This window comes from Ursus arctos, unplaced genomic scaffold (genome assembly GCF_023065955.2).
Source record: "Ursus arctos isolate Adak ecotype North America unplaced genomic scaffold, UrsArc2.0 scaffold_16, whole genome shotgun sequence".
Taxonomy (NCBI): domain Eukaryota; kingdom Metazoa; phylum Chordata; class Mammalia; order Carnivora; family Ursidae; genus Ursus; species Ursus arctos.
In genome coordinates, this window is record NW_026622830.1 from 54,626,440 (window position 1) to 54,644,006 (window position 17,567).

A 17,567-nucleotide genomic window follows, 5' to 3' on the forward strand; every position below is an offset into this window, starting at 1 on the left:
TTGAAGTGCCTTGCTTCTGTTGGGAAGTGGAGCTTTACATGCCTGGAGCTGTTGTCCTTCTACCCTGTTCCCTCAGTGAAAAACAATGGAATGAAATCCACGGTCTCCACCCAGGCTCAGGCCAGATTCTCAGCTCCCTGAGGTCCAGCTCTGACCTGTGACCCCTACGTAGGACATAAGTCTTGCATGGGAAATGGCTGGGTGAACCAAGGTCCCCCTGTTCTCTAGGAGCTGTTCAAGAAGCTGCTGCCCCATCAGTGCCTGGGCTCCATCTGGTCCAAGCGCAACAAGCCTGGCAGTGAGCACCTGGCACCCACGGTCCGGGCCACTGTCACCCAGTTCAACGGTGTGGCCAAGTGTGTCATCACCACCTGCCTTGGCAACCCGAGCATGACAGCCCGGGACAGGGCCATGGTGGTGGAGCACTGGATCAAGGTGGCCAAGGTATGCAATGGGAAGCCCAGCCGAGGTGCTCTCCTGAGTCTCGGGCACTGCTCTTCCCTTGATCAGGTCTCAGGGTGGAAGGCCCTGGTCTTTGCCCTAGGACTGTGCAGTCCCTAGGCTCTTTGGTCCAGGGGCATGCTGACCTCGCCTTGCGTGGCCCTATGCTGGGATGTCCGTTTCTGCCTGGCTCCTTCCTTGGAGTGAGGTAAAATCCTCCTCCTCCTCTGGGCCTCACGTGTGCCCTTCGGCACGTCCCTGGACAGCGGCTTCCTCCAGCAGGAGCGCCTTCCCCTGAGGGGGACTGAAGCTTGAGAGCCAATCAGGTGCTGGCTCCCCACATGACAGCCCATTCTCTTCCCTCCCCAGGCCTGTCAAGCCCTGAGGAACTACTCCTCCTTACATGCCATCCTCTCGGCTCTGCAGAGTGTCTCCATTCACCGTCTCGAGAACACGTGGGGGAAGGTTTCCAGGTGAGTAGGCCTCTCTCCATGGAGGGACCAGGATGGATGAGGGAGCTCCCAGAGGCTTGTCCTCTTCCCCCTCAGGCAGCTTGGACCTTCTGGGAGGCGGCAAACCCCGACCACAGGACCTGGGCTGGTGGGTGCGTCTCTCAGCCTTCCTGGTGAAGAGGCCACCATGCCTCCCGCTTTAGAAATCAGTTTTGCCAAATGTCCCACACGGGGCTGAGCTGCATTAAATCTCTTCACGTGTTTCCTTGACAGCCACTAAGCTCTCTGCCCATTTGAACCCCAAATTGACCCAAACAGTGTTTCTCAATGAATATGGGAAGGGAGGCCCAGGACGAGCCACATGAGAGCTCCCTCCCATGTCCTACAAAGACCTTAGTGCTCAGAGGATTCCAGAAGAAACCCTCAACCAGGCAGGTTGACACTTTGGGGTTCTCAAAGAAAAGGCACTCGCACTCAACCCTGCCACATTATTCGTCCATTGATCCTGCCTCCCTTGCCTCTCTTCAGGAAGCCATTGAGGATCTTTCAAAAGCTGTGCAGCAAGGACACTGCACAGGGCAGGAACCTGCTCATCAAGGTAGCCTGGAAGGTGCAGGTCTGGAAAGAGGAGGGGTGGGAGGGAACAGGGTCCTGCGAGGATGAAGTCGGGAATGGTCTGAAGCATTCCTTGGGGAGGGGAAGCCTTTGGCATGAATGTGGTGACAGCCTAGGTGAGGATGCCGTTGGCGGTGAGGGGGCAAGCAGGTGGTGTCCAAGCAGACTCCCTAGCCTTGACACCCTCTCTCTTAGTGTCGACAGCTGCTCCACGTGGTCACCTGGGGTGGGCCAGGAGGCTGGAGCTTTTTCAGGGGAGGGTCCTTGTGGGCAACAGAGAACAGTGACTCATCCCCCTCTCCCCCTTAGGACACAGGGTGTCGTGCCCTTCCTTGGCACTTTCCTCACCAAGTTGCTGATGTTGGATACTGCAGTGGAGGTCTATCTGGAGGTGGGTGAGCCTGAAGATTGTGGGGGATGGACCAGAATCTGGACCTTTGGGAATAGAGCACCCCTGTAATGAGCCCTGAGCTCTCAGGACTCGGCAAACCTACCCTGATGACAGCCTCAGAGCTGCGCCTGTGAGGCCGGGGTCTCTTGGCCATCTCAGCGATGAGTGAGGTGAGGCTGCAGTTAGGACATGGCTCCCGGTGCCGAAGACTGGTGACGCAGCAGAGCTTCCTGAAGGCAAAGCTGCATGAAGTCTGTCTGAGTGGACCTCAGCCTCCTGAAGGCAAAGCTGCATGAGGTCTGTCTCAGCCTCCCCCGGTGAGTTTGCCCGTGGGGGGAGAATGAAGTCAGGACCCTCCACGTCAGCGAGCACCTCCGTAGCCGCAGCAGCCCCTTCCTGCCTGAGGCTTCGGCCTCCCCTACTGTCTTCCGAGAGGGTGGTGCTGCAGGGTCCAGACCTGTAGCCAGTCCATCTGCCCCATGTCCTCCTTTCTCAGGACCCCAGAGCCTGGCCTACATCCCAGGCCCGCTATCTGTGTATGCACGGCCCCCTCACGGGTCCTGGCCATGGTGCAGCATGAGAAGGGATGGGAATCAAGTGCTCCTAAGAACCAGGGGCCGCATTCTGATGGACTTTGTCTGCATTCCAGGGGAATGAGATCAACCACCACAAAAGAAATAAGGTGAGCATATGTGGCGCTTCCCGCAGGGAAGGGTAGGGAGTGGGCCTCAGAGATGTCCCTGGGAAGAACATTGCTTGGCTCCATGCCCTCCACCTCACATTTCCTGGGATCCCTTGAGAAGAAAGCAGTGCAAGTCCCATCCCTTTAGGAGATGGGGACAGAGCATGGCATCCAGGAGAACTTCCCGGAGGAGGGGCTACTGATACTCACCTCTGAGAACAGGTAGAGACCTGATGAATCTGCAGGGAGGAGGATGGCCATGTGTGCCAGGACCGGGGACGGGTCCCCGGTCCCGCTGCTCAACCCTCACCAGACCCTGCAGCTCCCCGCCCCCCAATGCTCCGTATACATCCTGTGCTTCTCTCTCTGCTCAGGAATATCAAGTCATGACGGACATCATGCTGCTCCAGGTGGCTGCCGAGAATTACACCCTAGAGCCCGAGGATCCTTTTTGGGCCTGGTTCCAGGCTATGGAGCCGCTCAGCGAGGCTGAGAGGTGAGGCCCATCAGGAGCTGGGTCGGTGAGGTTTGGGGTGGACTCTTTCTGCTGGCCACTCCAGGGATCCTCCTTCCCTGGGCAGCCTCAGGCCTTGTTGCCGGGGCGCCAGACTCCAGCTGTGGGCAAATACTGGCAGGGACTCTTGAATGGAAGCTCCTGGGCAACTCACAGGTGTCCCTCTGTCCTTAGCTATACCCTGTCCTGCCAGCTGGAGCCCCGGTCCTAGCTGGTCAGCAGCACTCAAGAAGGAGAAGAACTGGCCGCAGTCAACCTCAGGGCTGAGCAAGTGTCCAGTGGCCCTGCAGGGATTCCTTAGCAGCTGCATATGGGCAGTCCTTGCGCCCTATTTACTCCACACCCCTTCCCTCCATCTATTTCCTTATGTAGGGGGCACCATTTAGTTGTTTTAAATAGTACCGTGATAGATTTGCATGTTAGGAGAGTAAAGCCCTTGTTTTGTTTTAGAGCCCCGGTGTGTGGTTTGGGTCTTTTACTTCCTGCAGTAATGGAAAACTTGCACAGACTCTCATATTCGTTCCTGACCTAGGAAATCTTCCAGAGTCATCAGCTACTGTATGTGGGAGGAAGGAGAAGTGCCAGCCTTTCTCCCTAGCCACTGGAGGGCACCCCCAAATCCCCCTTACTCAGAGCACGGGTCCATTTCAGTCAATGAATTTGGGCAAACAGCAGAGACAGCCCCTCAGAACTCCTGAGATTTAGAGGTTGCAGGGACTTTCCCAGGAATAGCAACAACCACTGAAAGTGGGAGTCTTTAAGACTTCTCTGCCCCAGAACTCCTTCCTGCCCCAGGACTGGGGTTGCCTTTCTCCGCTCTAAGGCCAGGAAGACTGTGTCCTGCTTCTTCCGTTGAGATGCTTTTTTGGTTTAGTGTTTGGTTTTGTATTGCCCCCGTATTTGGAACTTGTCGTATTGTAGTTCAATCTCTGGAACTGCATCAGCACCTAGTGGGGAAAAACACGGAAGGAGATCAAATCCTGCGTGTGAAGGGGACAAAGCCAGAGGAAGATAATTTGCAGATGGACTCAGGGCAGGCAGGACTTTCCAGCCTCAGTCTCCCCGTTGGCCGTTTACCAAGTTTGGAATCTTTCTGGGATTCTTGTCAATGATCTCTGGATTCCCTTTCCTGCTTGTTTTGTGTGGTGGGAAAAGATGGGAGGGGTACTTTAAAGGGCACACCTGAGCCTGGTTCCATGAACATCTATGCTGACCTAGGAGCCAGGATTCCCAGCCTTCGTGCATCTCCTTATGCAGTTCTTCTGAAGCAGCAGTTCCCTCCAGGCCCCAGGCTCTGGGTCAGATGCACAATAGCTACTGTTCCCTGGCTGGCATCTGATGGATCAGGGACAGGCTCTTTCTTGCCAGGATAATGGGCCATATCCTTGACCAGAGAAACCCCACACTCTCCTTGCTGTCCGTCATGACTTTCAGGTCCATGTTTTCTGAAGTCCATCATCTCTATTTCTTTTATAATAATTTTTTTATTATGTTAGTCAGCATACAGTACTTCCCTCGTTTTTGATGTAAAGTTCCATGACTCATTACTTGCGTCTAACACCCAGTGCACGATGCAATATGTGCCCTCCTTAATACCCAACACCAGCCTATCCCAATCCCCCACTCCCCTCCTCTCTGAAGCCCTCAGTTTTTTTCCCAGTGTCCATAGTCTCTTGTGGTTCATTCCCCCTTCTGTTTACCCCCCCTTTCTTCTTCCCTTTCTTCTCCTACTGATCTTCCTACTTCTTATGTTCCATAAATGAGTGAAACCATATGATAATTTTCCTTCTCTGTTTGACTTGACTTAGCATTATCTCCTCCAGTCCCGTCTATGTTGCAGCAAATGTTGAGAAATCGTTCTTTTTGATGGCTGAGTAATATTCCATTGTCACTAATATTCAACAGTTTACACACTCAGTCTCAGTTTGCACACTTACACTGACTTGTCCGAAATTAGGTACTCAGCCTGAGCCCCCAGACCTACTGGGTCCCCCGCGCATTGAAAGTGAGCAGATGAGAAGCATCTCGCATGCAACTGGTTGCCAAAACAAAGCAGGGGTACGAATACTTCTATCAGACAAAACAGAATATAAAAAAAAAAAAAAGTAGTGAGTCACAAAGAAGGACACTTTGTCCCAATCATGGAGACAATGCAACAAGAAGATAGAAAATTTTAAATTTTTAGACACCCATCATAGGAGGACCCAAATACATAAAACAGTTAATAACAAAAAGCAGGCAACTAATTGACTGTAATACAATACATTAGGGGATCTAACACCCCCCTTCTATTAATGGATACATGATCCAAACTGAAAATCAACAAGGAAACAGTGGCTTTGGGTGATGCACTGGTTTTAACAGACGCATGCAGAACATTCCATCCTCCAACAGCACATACTCATTCCTTTCGATTGCACATGGAACGTCCTCCAGAGCAGATCACATATTAGGCTACCGAACAAGTCTCTACTAATTCAAAAAGATGGAAGTCATAGCATACATCTTTTCTGACCACAATGGTATGGACTAGAAATCAACCACAAGAGAAAAACCTGGAAAGACCATGAACACAAGGAGGTGAAAGAACACGCTCCCGAGAAATGAGTGGGTCAACCAGGAATTCAAAATAGGAAAAAAAATTACATGGAATCCAAGAACAATGACAAGACAAGCGTCCCAAAACTTTGGGATACAACAAAAGTGAATCTTAGAGGACCGGTTACAGCAATACAGGCCAGCTCCAAAAGCAAGAACAATCTCCCATCCCATCACCTGACACAAAGGGATCTAGCATAAGAACAGCAGAGAGCTCTAGAGCAGGGGATCAGCCTTGGTGCGTTGGAGCTCTTGCTGTTGGGCCCATGCATAGCTTCCGTCCTTGCTCAATTTCCCAGCAGGTATGGTGTTCTTTCCTTTCCTGCACAACAACTCCCACCATGTCCACCGGGGAATCAACCCTTTATGGAATTCTAGAATGCTAGAAACTGCCAAAAAGGCCCAGGAAACAACCATGCCTTCCCCATTTGGTATATCAAGGTGCCGATTAGCTTTCTCTTTGGGGAACATTCAACAGTGGTTTTTGAGACATCGTCTTAGGCCTGGATCCCCTGGGGATCTGGTGAAAATACAGATTCTGATTCAGTAACACTGGGAGGGACCTGAGACTCTGCATTTCCAACACGCCCTCTGCGGATGCTGAGGCCACTTGTCCACGGACCACCCTGACAAACGGCGCCAGCAGGCCATTTGACCAAAGTTATCTGTTTCACCACTGAAAACAGAATTTTCAGCAAAGTTTGGCCACAACGAGGAGGACTTTTTATTGCCAGGAAGATAAACAGCCAGGGCAGGGCTTTGTCCACACCTGCAGGCCTCTCCTCCTCTTCTCTTCAAGGGAATATGGAGGCAGGATTGAAGGAGGTCAATAGTTTAGGAGCTTCTTTAGGTCAGTGGGTTTTCTTTCCTGTGCCCTCCTGTATCTCTGCGATGTGTGCAGAGCACAAAGTCCTTCCAAGAGGGATGGCCAAGGCTGAAAGGGGGTAAGGTGGGAGCCTGAACTCCTGAGTCAGCCCTGGCACGTGGGCAGAGGCATGCGCTAGGGGCCACTCTGTGTGTGGTGCACGGGCTCCCTCGCAAGTCCCCATGAACGGGCCAGAGGAGCTTCAGAGAGGACGAGCAGAAGACCCAATATTGCTCCAGGCGACAGAGGAGGGAAAAGACTGAGGTTGGTTCATGGCCGAATGGGCTTGGATGTGGCTGCAGGATGGAAAGTGGCTGCAGATATACTACAGCCCCGTTCAGGGTAGTCTTGATAGAATGCAGCGACGGGAAATTCTTTCGAACATGTCAAAATTCTTTCAATTCTTTCAGGTGGTATGGAAAGAAAAGCAGCCTGAGGAAAGAATATACATTGGCTCGTGGCAGTGGTAGATGATTTGGCTCATTGGTCAGGGACTGGGAGGAAGAAGATTCATGACAATTAGTCCTGGGGAACAGACATGCAGGTGGACCCATGGGAGTGGGCACCAGCTATGATGATCTTTGCATCACACATTGACATCCGCCCAAGCGCATTCAACCTGGAAAAGGCACTAAGCAGCCGAGTACATCTTGGCCACTTGATATCCATTCTAGCCTCTCACATTGCCCATCCCAGTGCTAGCATAACGGGCTCAGGAATGGACATGGTGACAAGGATGGAAGGCAGGGCCCCAAGACCTTCCCATTTCTTCTTTCAGCAACTATGCTCTGAGCGCTCAGCATGTGCCAGGTGAGTTGGTGGGCGCCAGTGCAGTCTGCAACTGGCCAAGTTGTTTCTGCTGTTCTGATGGAGAACACCTTGAAAGCAAGATGTGTGAAAGAACAGAGCAGATATTATACTCCAGTTACCAGCACAGTGTAGTAGGGAGGGCTAGGGAGTCACAGGAGAGGAGGGTCTGGAAGGCCTCCACATGGTGACATCTGCTGGTAGCAGATTGACAAGAGGGAGCAAGAGCTGCACACCTCTGGGAACAGTGTGTCAGGGAGAGGGCACCGCTGGGGCCAAATCTCTCAGACAGAAACTAGTTTGACCAGAGAAGATTCGGAAAGTGGCCAGAGTGGCTGGTGGAGGCTGGGAGGTGAGAACAAGAGATGGCAGTGGATGGGAGGGCCAGGTTACCTGAGTTAGCTATCTGTTTGTCTCTGAGAACACTACTAGAAAGCTTAGCACTTCTGAAGCGTGATATTTCCTAGCTCCCAATTCAGGGGGGCCTGGAATCTCCGCACAGTTGGGACTGGGTGTTTCTGCCCCCAGGTCTCTGTGTGATGCAATCTGCACCTCACCCGAGGCCCAACTGTGGTAAGATTTGCTCCCAAGTCACTGATGTGACTAATGTCAGGATTTAGCTCAGACTCAACAAAGTGGGTTTAAGCGAAATCCTGAATTTGAGTTCTTTTCTGCCTATTAGCCTGGGCACTCCCTAGGTTCCTTCCTCTGTGGGCCTTTATGTAGGGCAGTTCTAAACACCAGTGCTTGCTTCCCCAGTGCAGGGATACAGGAAAGAAAGGAAGGGAACAGAAGAGAGTAACAGGAAAGTGACAATGTTTTGTCATATTCTCTTGGTAAGAAACCTATTAGCAACCAGGCAGTGGATAGACAGGGAGGTATATAGCACGGGTGGGGATCCCTGGGAGCCACTGTGGAGTCAACGTGGTGGTATAGTCAGCACATTTCATCCAGACCATGAAACGGAGGTAAGCTTTAAAGTCGATGTGTGTTATGTTAACATGGGTTTGACTCCTGTGTGGCACTTAAGAGACAAAAAGAAAGAACAAAGAGAAAACAAACAAAAAACCAGTCTCAAATGTAGAGCACAGACTGGGGATGGCCAGGTGGGGGGATGGGTGAAATAGGTCATGGGGATTAAGAGTACACTTATGGTGCTGAGCACTGTGTAATGTACAGAACTATAGAGTCCCTGCTGTTCACCTGAAAGGAATATAACACTGTCAATTATAGTGTAGTTTCAAAACTTAAGAAAAATCGGTCCTATGAGATCTAAGCTTAGGATACGCAGAGTTTCCTCATGAGGTCTCATCGGGCTGAACGTCAATCCACATGAAAGGTAAATGAAAATGTCCAAAGACAAAAGGACAGTCTGTTTATATGGAAAGGCCAGGGCCCACCTCTGTGTTCACGTAAAAGGTAACGTCCTATGCTACTGGCAGTTGGAGCAGAGTTTCACTCAAGTCCTATTGGAGCGATGCTCCTCTGGTGTTCTCATTCTACTTGGTTGTGTGTCTTCACGAAGTAATTGAAATAACAATTCCTAACCTTTGTCTCGTGGATGAAGCAATATTCGACTATGGGTAGCCATCGAACGTTTGGAGCGGGAACAACTTTCAGAAAATATTTAGCATTCGTATCTCTCATTGTATTACAGATAAGGAAGCTGAAGCCCAACAAGGGCACCCGGGGAACAATAACACAGAGGAGGTTCTCCTGACACCTGGTTCAGGGTCCTAACTCATTGAGGAAGTGTGAAGAACGCCCAACCCTCCAGGGTCAATGGACATATCATTTGAACGTGTCATTTTTAAAGAAAAGTGAAATGCGGTCAAACATGGAAAGACAGAAAATAACATCCTTTTAAAGAAAATCCACTATGATCCTCTACACTGTTTCTTACGTTCCACATATGAGTGAAAACTGATGATAATCATAGGGGAAAGGAGGGAAAACTGACCGGGAAGCCATCAGAGAAGGAGCAAAACCATGAGGGGCTCTTAAGCACAGAGAACAACTGAGGGTGGCTGGAGGGGAGCTGGGTGGGGGGATGGGGCAATTGGGTGAGGAGCATAAAGGAGGGCACGTGATGTGATGAGCACTGAGTGGTATATGCAACTGATGAGTTATTCAACACTACATCTGAAATAAGGATGGACTGTATGTCGGCTAATCGAATTTCAATAAAAAAATAACGGAAATCCAAGGTTCTGTGTTTTCTTGTTTTCAATACGAAAAATACCGGATGATTTCTTTTCTTCCCACAAGCAATGAAGGGAGCTAGCCTATTCAAGGTGAGGCAGTTTTCAGGGCATGCTGCCTTTTTCATTTCAGCCCTAAAGAGACTTTCAAACATGCTTTCAGTTCCAGGCCTCTTGCCCTTCGAGTCCATTCCGAGCACCCTTGACAGGGTGGCAAAAACTTTGTTTCTTCAAGGTGGGTCACCTCAAGCAGGTAACATCTGTACTTGCCACAGAGTTACTACAGGTGTGCACCCTCCATCACTTACAAGTGCCTCTCGACAAGATTTCCTCACAGGCGGCATGAATACTGGTGGCTGATGGTTTTCTCTTTGATGACATTGATCCCATTTTTTCACTTGCACGATGACTGGGAGTCGGCTCTCGGTCTCATTCCTGGTGGTGATACAGCTCTCCAGCTCCCCCTCAAACATGTCCATCTCCTCTCTCCCAGAGAGGAACCTGCAGAACTTAGGGACCATGAACTGGGAACACAGAGCAAACATATAAAGGTCTTGCCTGACTTCAGCTCAGCATAGGAGGGACATACTGTTCCCCTTTGGTTTGACCCCAGTGTAATTTAGTACTCTAACCTTCTTTGCCATGGACTCCAGACAGTGGCTCACCAAGACGGGAGGGATACGGAGTTCCTTGCAGACAGGTGTCGCCCACACACCACGTTCATCACCTTCTAGCATGTAAGACTATGTCCCTCATCTGATTAAGAAACTCTTCAAACGTTAATGGATCAGAGTGCAATGAAAGTCTAACTTGGAAGAAGGGCTGAGCTCGGGGATCCGTCCAGTCATATGTCTCACTGCTCCCATCATCCACGTAGGTGCTGCACAAAATGGACAAGGTCCCATTTCCAGTACACAGCTCATGCTGGCCCATCATACATATTCCTATCCTCTTGCGATCACATAGCGTCATGACCCCATCATCATGCCAGTGCTTCTCCCGTTCATGCTGCTCTCTTACTCCACTAATGAACCTTTTTCATCTCGGAAGTGCAGCCCAATAATATTCATTTTCATAGCTTCACAAAATAGGATTTGGCCGTGCTTTAATGGATATGACCTGCAAGGCACAGGATATAAAAGAAAAATAAATTCACGTACAGGACATTCAGAATACTTACAATCTTTGTGACGTTAAAGACATTAGCAATGAAGTAAAAACACAATCCACAAGATGGGAGACCATATTTGCAAACTGTCTATCTGGCAGGGGCTCAATATGCAGAATGAATAGAGATCACATGAACTCAACAACAGACAACAAAATGAATGCAATGCGTGAATGTGCAAATTGGGAATAGGCATATCCTCAAAGATGTGCACGTGAAAAGAAATTTGAAAAGATACATCACTAATGTTAAGGGAAATGCAAATTATAAAAAGCAATGAGATACCATTTTACATCCTTTAAGATGACTCTTCCAAAAAAAAAAAAAAGCAATCAGAAGGGAAAAAAAGAGCAAGTGTTGGCCAAGATGTGGAGAAGATGGAAGCCTTATTCAATGTGTGTGGTAGGAATGTTTAACAGCATAGTTGTGAAATCAGTATGGTAGTTTCAAAAAAAATGAAAATTAGACTTACTATGTGTTCCAGTAACTCCACTTCTGGGGTGTATACCCAAATTAATTGACAGCATGGTCTTGAAGACATATCTGAACACACATTTTCATGGCATCATTATTCATAATAGCTAAACCATGAAAGCAATCCAAGTATCTGTCGAGGGAGGAACAGATGTTGTATGTACACATATTGGAATAGCATTGATTCTTCAAAGTGGAAGAAGACATTGACATATGCCACAACATGGGTGAACCTTGAGGATATTATGCTAAGTAGATGAGTATTCATGAAAAGACACACTTTGACTTCACTCTTAGGACCTACCTAGAGTAAATTGCCAAAGATAGTAGAATGGTGTTGCCAAGGGCTGGAAGTAGGCGGTCATCGGAAGTTTCTGATTCATGGTATAGAGTTTGAGTTTTACAAGATACAATGAGATGTGAAGCTGGGTTACAGGGAGGTTATTCAAACATATTAATGCATGGAACACACTTAGAATGTACTCCATGAACTTAAGGGACTTAACGACATGAAAATAAATGTAAACTGCAAATACGGAGAAACGAACTCAGGACAATTTCGTCTAGCCATTTATATCCTTTCGTTTAGGTCCTATCTCAGACATTTTGTTTCAGCCATTTTCCATGAGGCGACTTTGATCAAACAAAATGTTCTCGTTCTGTGCCCACTTGGAAGCTTACAATCAGAATTTTCCAAAACATGAACAGTTTTTTCAAAAGTTACTATCTGAGGTCACTTATTAAGACTTTCTATTCTTTGACAAATTGTTAAATGGAACAAAATTTTAAAATTCTGTTTCATCTGCTTTAATTTTAATTCACTGATTTTTAATTTCAGAATCGACTTTCTATGCCAATGGCTTGAAGTTTTTAACCCCTAGGATAACCTACTGGCTTTCGGTTCTGCTGTTTTCAGTTTTGTTTACGTGACATTCTTTTTACCATGTCCAATTTCCTGATGCTCTCTATGAATATGAAAATATTTTTTTGCTCCAGTTGTTTTGATACATTTGACATACAGAACTGTGTATGTTTAAGATACCTGGCGTAATGATGTTCCTTTCGTATACTGTGAAACGATCGCCAGAATAAATTTAGTCCGCCGCCATCATCATCTCTAGAGATACAAAAATGAAGTAAAAAGAAAAGAAAGAGAGGTTTTTCTTTGTGATGAGAACTCTCAGAACTTGCTCTTTTCACACCTCTCAAATACACCATAGAGCAGTAATGAACTGTAGTCCTGGGGTGTACTGTAAATCCCTATTCCTTATTGATCTGAAACTGGAATTTGTACCTTTTCACCATTCACTCAATTCCTGCACCCCCTCTGCCCTCTGCTTCTGGTTACTTCAATCTGATCTCTTTTTCTGAGTTAGTCTTCCTCCTTTTCTCTTCTTTGTCTCAGATTCCACAGAGAAGGGAAAAATAGAGATCCTGCTCCTTTGCTCTGTGACTCTGCGAAGGCACTGCGTTGAGGACCCCTGAGAAAAGGCATGGCTTTTTTTGCTGGTGTGCCTGCGTGGGGCTGTGCCACCAGAGCTGGAGAACTGGGTGCAGGGCGCTTCCTTGTCCATGGTACCTGGTGAGTTCTGCTGGAGGAACTGGAGCAGGAAGAGTCAGGCAGAGGCCATTGTGGTTGTCGCCCCTGCCCAGAAACAGCTTGAAAGTTTTAGTAGCATTCTGCAGTCTAGGTGCTTAAGAGGGGAGGTGGGCTCCAAGATCTTCTCAATTATTCATTGAGTAACTACACACTGAGCACTGCCCTATGCCAGGTATCTTGCTGGGCCCGTGCGTGGAGCTGAAATTACCTAGGGCTCCTTTGCTTTAGGAGCTCCCAGTCTACACATGGACCAAAGCTCCAAAGAGAACGCACGTGAAAGAAAAGAGCAAGCGCTCTGTACTAGGAATGAAGTGTGCTACGGAGGAAGGCTGGGGAGTCATTGCATGGAAAGATGTGAAAGGCCTCACTGAGGCTGAGGTTGCTGAGAACAGATTGACCAAAGGGAGCTAGGCCTGCACACGTCAGGGAGCAGCGTTTCAGGAAGAAGTGACTTGTGCTGCAGACACTCAATAACAGAAGCCAGTTTGGCCAGAGGAGTGAAAAAGGCAACCAGGGTGGCTGCAGGGACACTAGGAGAGCAGAGGGGAGGGAGGAAGGCAGGGACACATGCTGAGGCCTGGGAGACTGTTACTTATCTAGAGTTGCCCCGGGACTGCATTGCCCTGATACCCTGCACGTGCAGGTGCATCGCTTTAATTTCTAACAGTATTTGTGGGTGAAGAATGCGGGCCCAAATTAGCATGGTTCCCCAGGCTCAAGGTGTGTCAGTGGCTGCGGCTGTGACCAGGGCCATACTGGAAGAGGATTTTGTCATAAGTTGGCTCACGTGACTCGGGATGCCATCTGGACTCAGAACCTGAGTTCCTGTGTGTCTTTTGGCCTTGGCACTGCCTCCGTTCTCTGTCCTGTGAGCCTCTGTAGATGGCAGCTCAAAACATCGGTGCTTGGTTCAGGTTCAGAGAGAGAGAAGAAGAAGGGAAAGGGAAGGAGTGAGTAGTGGAACATGATGGAAAGTAACTAGGGAGTGAGAAACTCTTTGCATGACATGTAGAGAAGCTCTAGGCATGGTACTTCATCACGTTGAATATGTCCTGTGGGTCAAAAGCCAGTCACTGACCACTTAGCGGTTACAGTCTGATGCCTATACCACAGGTCAGGATCCCTGGGAGCCATGGTAAAGCCGCTCCCCTCATAGACCCAAACGAGGTAACGGGGTCTCGTTCTTCATATAACGGGAAACAATTGCATGGTTTTACTACAGAGGATGACAATGCCTGCATCTTCTTGCTTTTCCAGACCATCATGGTGTCCACCTTAAAATGAGGCCAAGAGGGAAAGTGACAGTTGCAGTATTACAGGGCTGGAACCCAGGCCTCTTCTGAGCGGCCCTCCATGCCAAGTCCCACCCCTTCTTGTAATTCTTCCATCTTGAAAATTGTGCCTCAGATACACAGGAGACCACCCCACACATGTAATAAATACTCTTATCCACAGACACCAGAGGATGTCCCAAGGAAGTAGATTCTAGCCTGATCCCCACACTGCAGGCTGGGAAAGTGGGGACTATGTGAGAGACACAATGACATAGGACACACAAGTGCGCAAAGAAACACAGAACGTAAGGTCTGAATTCAGCTCTGCCTCCTGAAGCTTCGGACCCTAGTTCCATTTCCAGAGAGTGGTGGCTATGGCCTTTTTGGCTCATTGTGTCCAGTTCAGGAGATGACATGGGGGAGAAAGCTAAGGAGTCAACTGCCAAGAAGGGGCTCTGGATAGGTCTGACTGAACACATGGTCCCAGGGATTAGAATCTTGAAAGAGTGACCTCACTTCCTCTGTGATAGGCCCCAACTGAACTTAGAACTCTGGTAACCGGGCACCCAGATTCAAAAGACAACCTGCTCTCCAGCTCACTTGAGCGGAGACGTTCGAGAGAACAGGATGTTCTCTTGCTGCCTTCCTCCCTTCAGGGTCTCTGGGCCCAGGCAAGCCCAGAGAGAGAGACTTGCAAATAATTGTAGACGTCGGCTCAGCCCGCTTTTCCGAGCCCTCTGGACATGTGGCAGGAGACACCAACAGGTAACACGAGGCAGCTCAGGGCAGCCCACTGGAGAGCAGGCAACAACTGTGATGTCACCTCAGCAGGCCCACACCTCTTCCCCTCATTATGTGTGTCCCTGTGTGTGTGTTGGGGTGGAGGGCTGGTTGTCTATGTGTAGAGAAGGGGACAGAGGATGTGGGACACACCCTTCCTGGGCAGAAGGAAGCTGCCAGGTGTTGGAAGCCTGGCCCATCTTTCATGTTCACACCCCAGGTCATAGCAGGCAGGATGAGAAGCTGAGCACTGGGGACCAAGCTCAACTACCTCGATGTTAATCACGAGCTCTAGAGTTTCATCCGGCTACCTCCTTGCTCGATGTCTTTTCAGCTGCCCCTCTTTGCCTCAACTGGAGAACAGGATTTCTAATGCGGGTGGCCCCTTGTGGCAATGTCCCGGGAGGACACTAATGTCTCTTGACCCCATGTCTATGGGGCACTGCATTTTCAGAGCTGCACCCAGGAGGTCATCGAAGAGCTGGTCTGGGACTTCAACTACAACGCCCTAGACAAGTGGCAGGTGCACCAGGCCACCCAGGATCAGTGCCGCTCTGAGGTGAGAATGGGAAGAGGGTTCCACACGCCCAGGGCCCCCACACAAATATGGGGACAAACCTGGGGCCCTCCCATGGTGTTTCCACATGAGTGCCCCGCAGGCCCAACCACAAAGTCATCCCAGTATCCACACCTCCACCACCAGCTGTGGGAGAAGGTAGGTAGACACTCTTCCCATAGGTGGGAATGGTAGAGAATAGGGTTCATGTTTTTTGCAGTTTGGGGCGTGGGTTATTCTGTTTCATTCTGTTTTGTGTGACTTTTCCCGCAGCCATGAGTGTCTTTGCATTTTGCTACTGTTTTGAGTATTTTCTTGACTCACCCCAGCCATCCTGTGTAGAACCCAGCTCCACTGTCCTTGGAGAACGTGTCCAAGGCCTTATGAATCCTCACCCCACACAGGGTGATTGAACATAAAAGGAACGGTGGGAGGAAGCCATTCTATATGTTCCTCTGTAACGTATCACCTCTCAGAGCACATCGACTCATTGTATGTCCCCCGGGTCACAAGCTGTGTCCTCATATGTCTTTTTGGACCTCCGTATGGGAGGTTGTCTGCCACCGTGAATCAGCCTTTCAAGCACGGATTGGGTGCAAGGCTTCTGATGCCTCCTGGCCCAGGTAGTGGACTCTGTCTTTTCAGAGTTCAATCCAGGCCATCTTTGAGGAGCTGCTTGCTCCAAAGGCTCAGCTACTCCATCTCCCTTGACAAGCAGCAGGTGCCTCGGCCCACAACAACATCCAATGCTGGTCTGGGGTGAGAACAGGTCCAGATTGATGTCCAATCTCAGGACCCACAGATGATCACGGCAAGGCCAGAACCCACACTAGAAACAACCGGCTCCCCTGGGGCCTGCTGAGGAAGGTGGATTTCCCCTGAACCTTTCTCCCCACCTGAGGAACAGACCAGGCCGCAGCAGCATAGGGAAATGCCATGCATTCCATGCTCTGGACAGTTCTCGGGCCCAACGTCTATGATCTCGAGCAGCATTGGAGATGCTAAGCCTCTGCTTTCTCCTGTCTGCAGTAGGGATGTTGACTGATGACTCAAAGGCATACAGTTCTTAATAAAGCCTATTCAGAGAGAGAAAGGCTGTGGTGGCTCAGCTAACAAGATGTGTTGAAGTGACCAATGCTTTCTCATTTCACCCCTAAAGGCAATTGTACTTTCAAGCCTAGAGCCCTTTTCTGGGTGGGCCCTCAAGTCCCTTTTCTTGCACAAGTTCCCGAAGGGATGGGACTCTCTAGTCTGAGCACCAGACCCTGATCATCCTGGTGGTTCGTGGTGTTGAAGCTGACTCCATTGCCCCCCACACCCCCCTTCTCTACCTGGTGGGAAAAGGAATCATCCCTGTCCCTGGATGAGGCCCAGACGATGCTGAGGCTCCGAGAAGGCACAATGGAGCGTTTCGTACAGTCCCTGGTGCCATCCTTCCCAGATGGGAGCATCTCAACCACCTCAACGATCTTCTGCATGTACGAGATGTTCAATTCAGCCACACAGGTCCTGGGCCAGCAGTTCAATAGGTGAGTGCCCACCCCATGCACAGCACAGGGTGAGCCTCCCATCTACTGGGTGTACATCTCGGGAATGGCACTACCCCTCTCTGACCTTCCCTTTCCTCTTCTGAAAAGTGGGAAATCATGGGAGGAAACATGGCATGGGCTACTCTGGTGCTTGGCTCTGTAGAAAGGGCTCCTGGACGTGCTGGGCATCTTCTTGCTTAATAGTTCTCTCTCTCCGGTCAAGAAGCTCTCAAGTGCAACCCTCACAGGCCGGTGGCCCTTCTGGGTTGAAGAAAGGAAATGCAAAGCAGGCAGTTTCCCCATGTGCAAAGGACTTCTGAGATTCCATCTAGATGGTTCTCGTAGTTGTCCTTTGTGTGAGCAGCTCAGGAGCACACTGGGAGCAGGCAGACCAGCCCACGGGCCACTCAGGATTTGGAAAGTGCAGGCTGGGAAGTAGTCATTCAAGAATGTATATTAAGCACCTAGGAATGTGAATGGAGAGAGGAGATACAGTGTCTGGGTCTCAGTTCTAGTCAGAGGGTCAGATAGGCACTCTGCACACCCTAAGCACGCATGCCCAATGGTTGTTAGATGTGACATCTTCGTAGCCTCCTCTAGCTTTGAAAGGATCCACCGAG

At 49.5% G+C, this 17,567-nt stretch overlaps 1 protein-coding gene across 1 annotated transcript; it reads left to right on the forward strand.

Annotated features, from left to right (window-relative positions):
* The first annotated feature begins 234 nt into the window (after positions 1-234).
* On the forward strand, positions 235-2,542 carry LOC130543863 (ral-GDS-related protein-like). The gene is made up of 4 exons (XM_057312907.1): positions 235-444; positions 811-914; positions 1,422-1,491; positions 1,818-2,542. Exons 1-4 carry the CDS (start codon positions 391-393, stop codon positions 1,905-1,907), a joined length of 318 nt encoding a protein of 105 aa, XP_057168890.1. The 5' UTR covers positions 235-390; the 3' UTR covers positions 1,908-2,542.
* Positions 2,543-17,567: the final 15,025 nt, after the last annotated feature.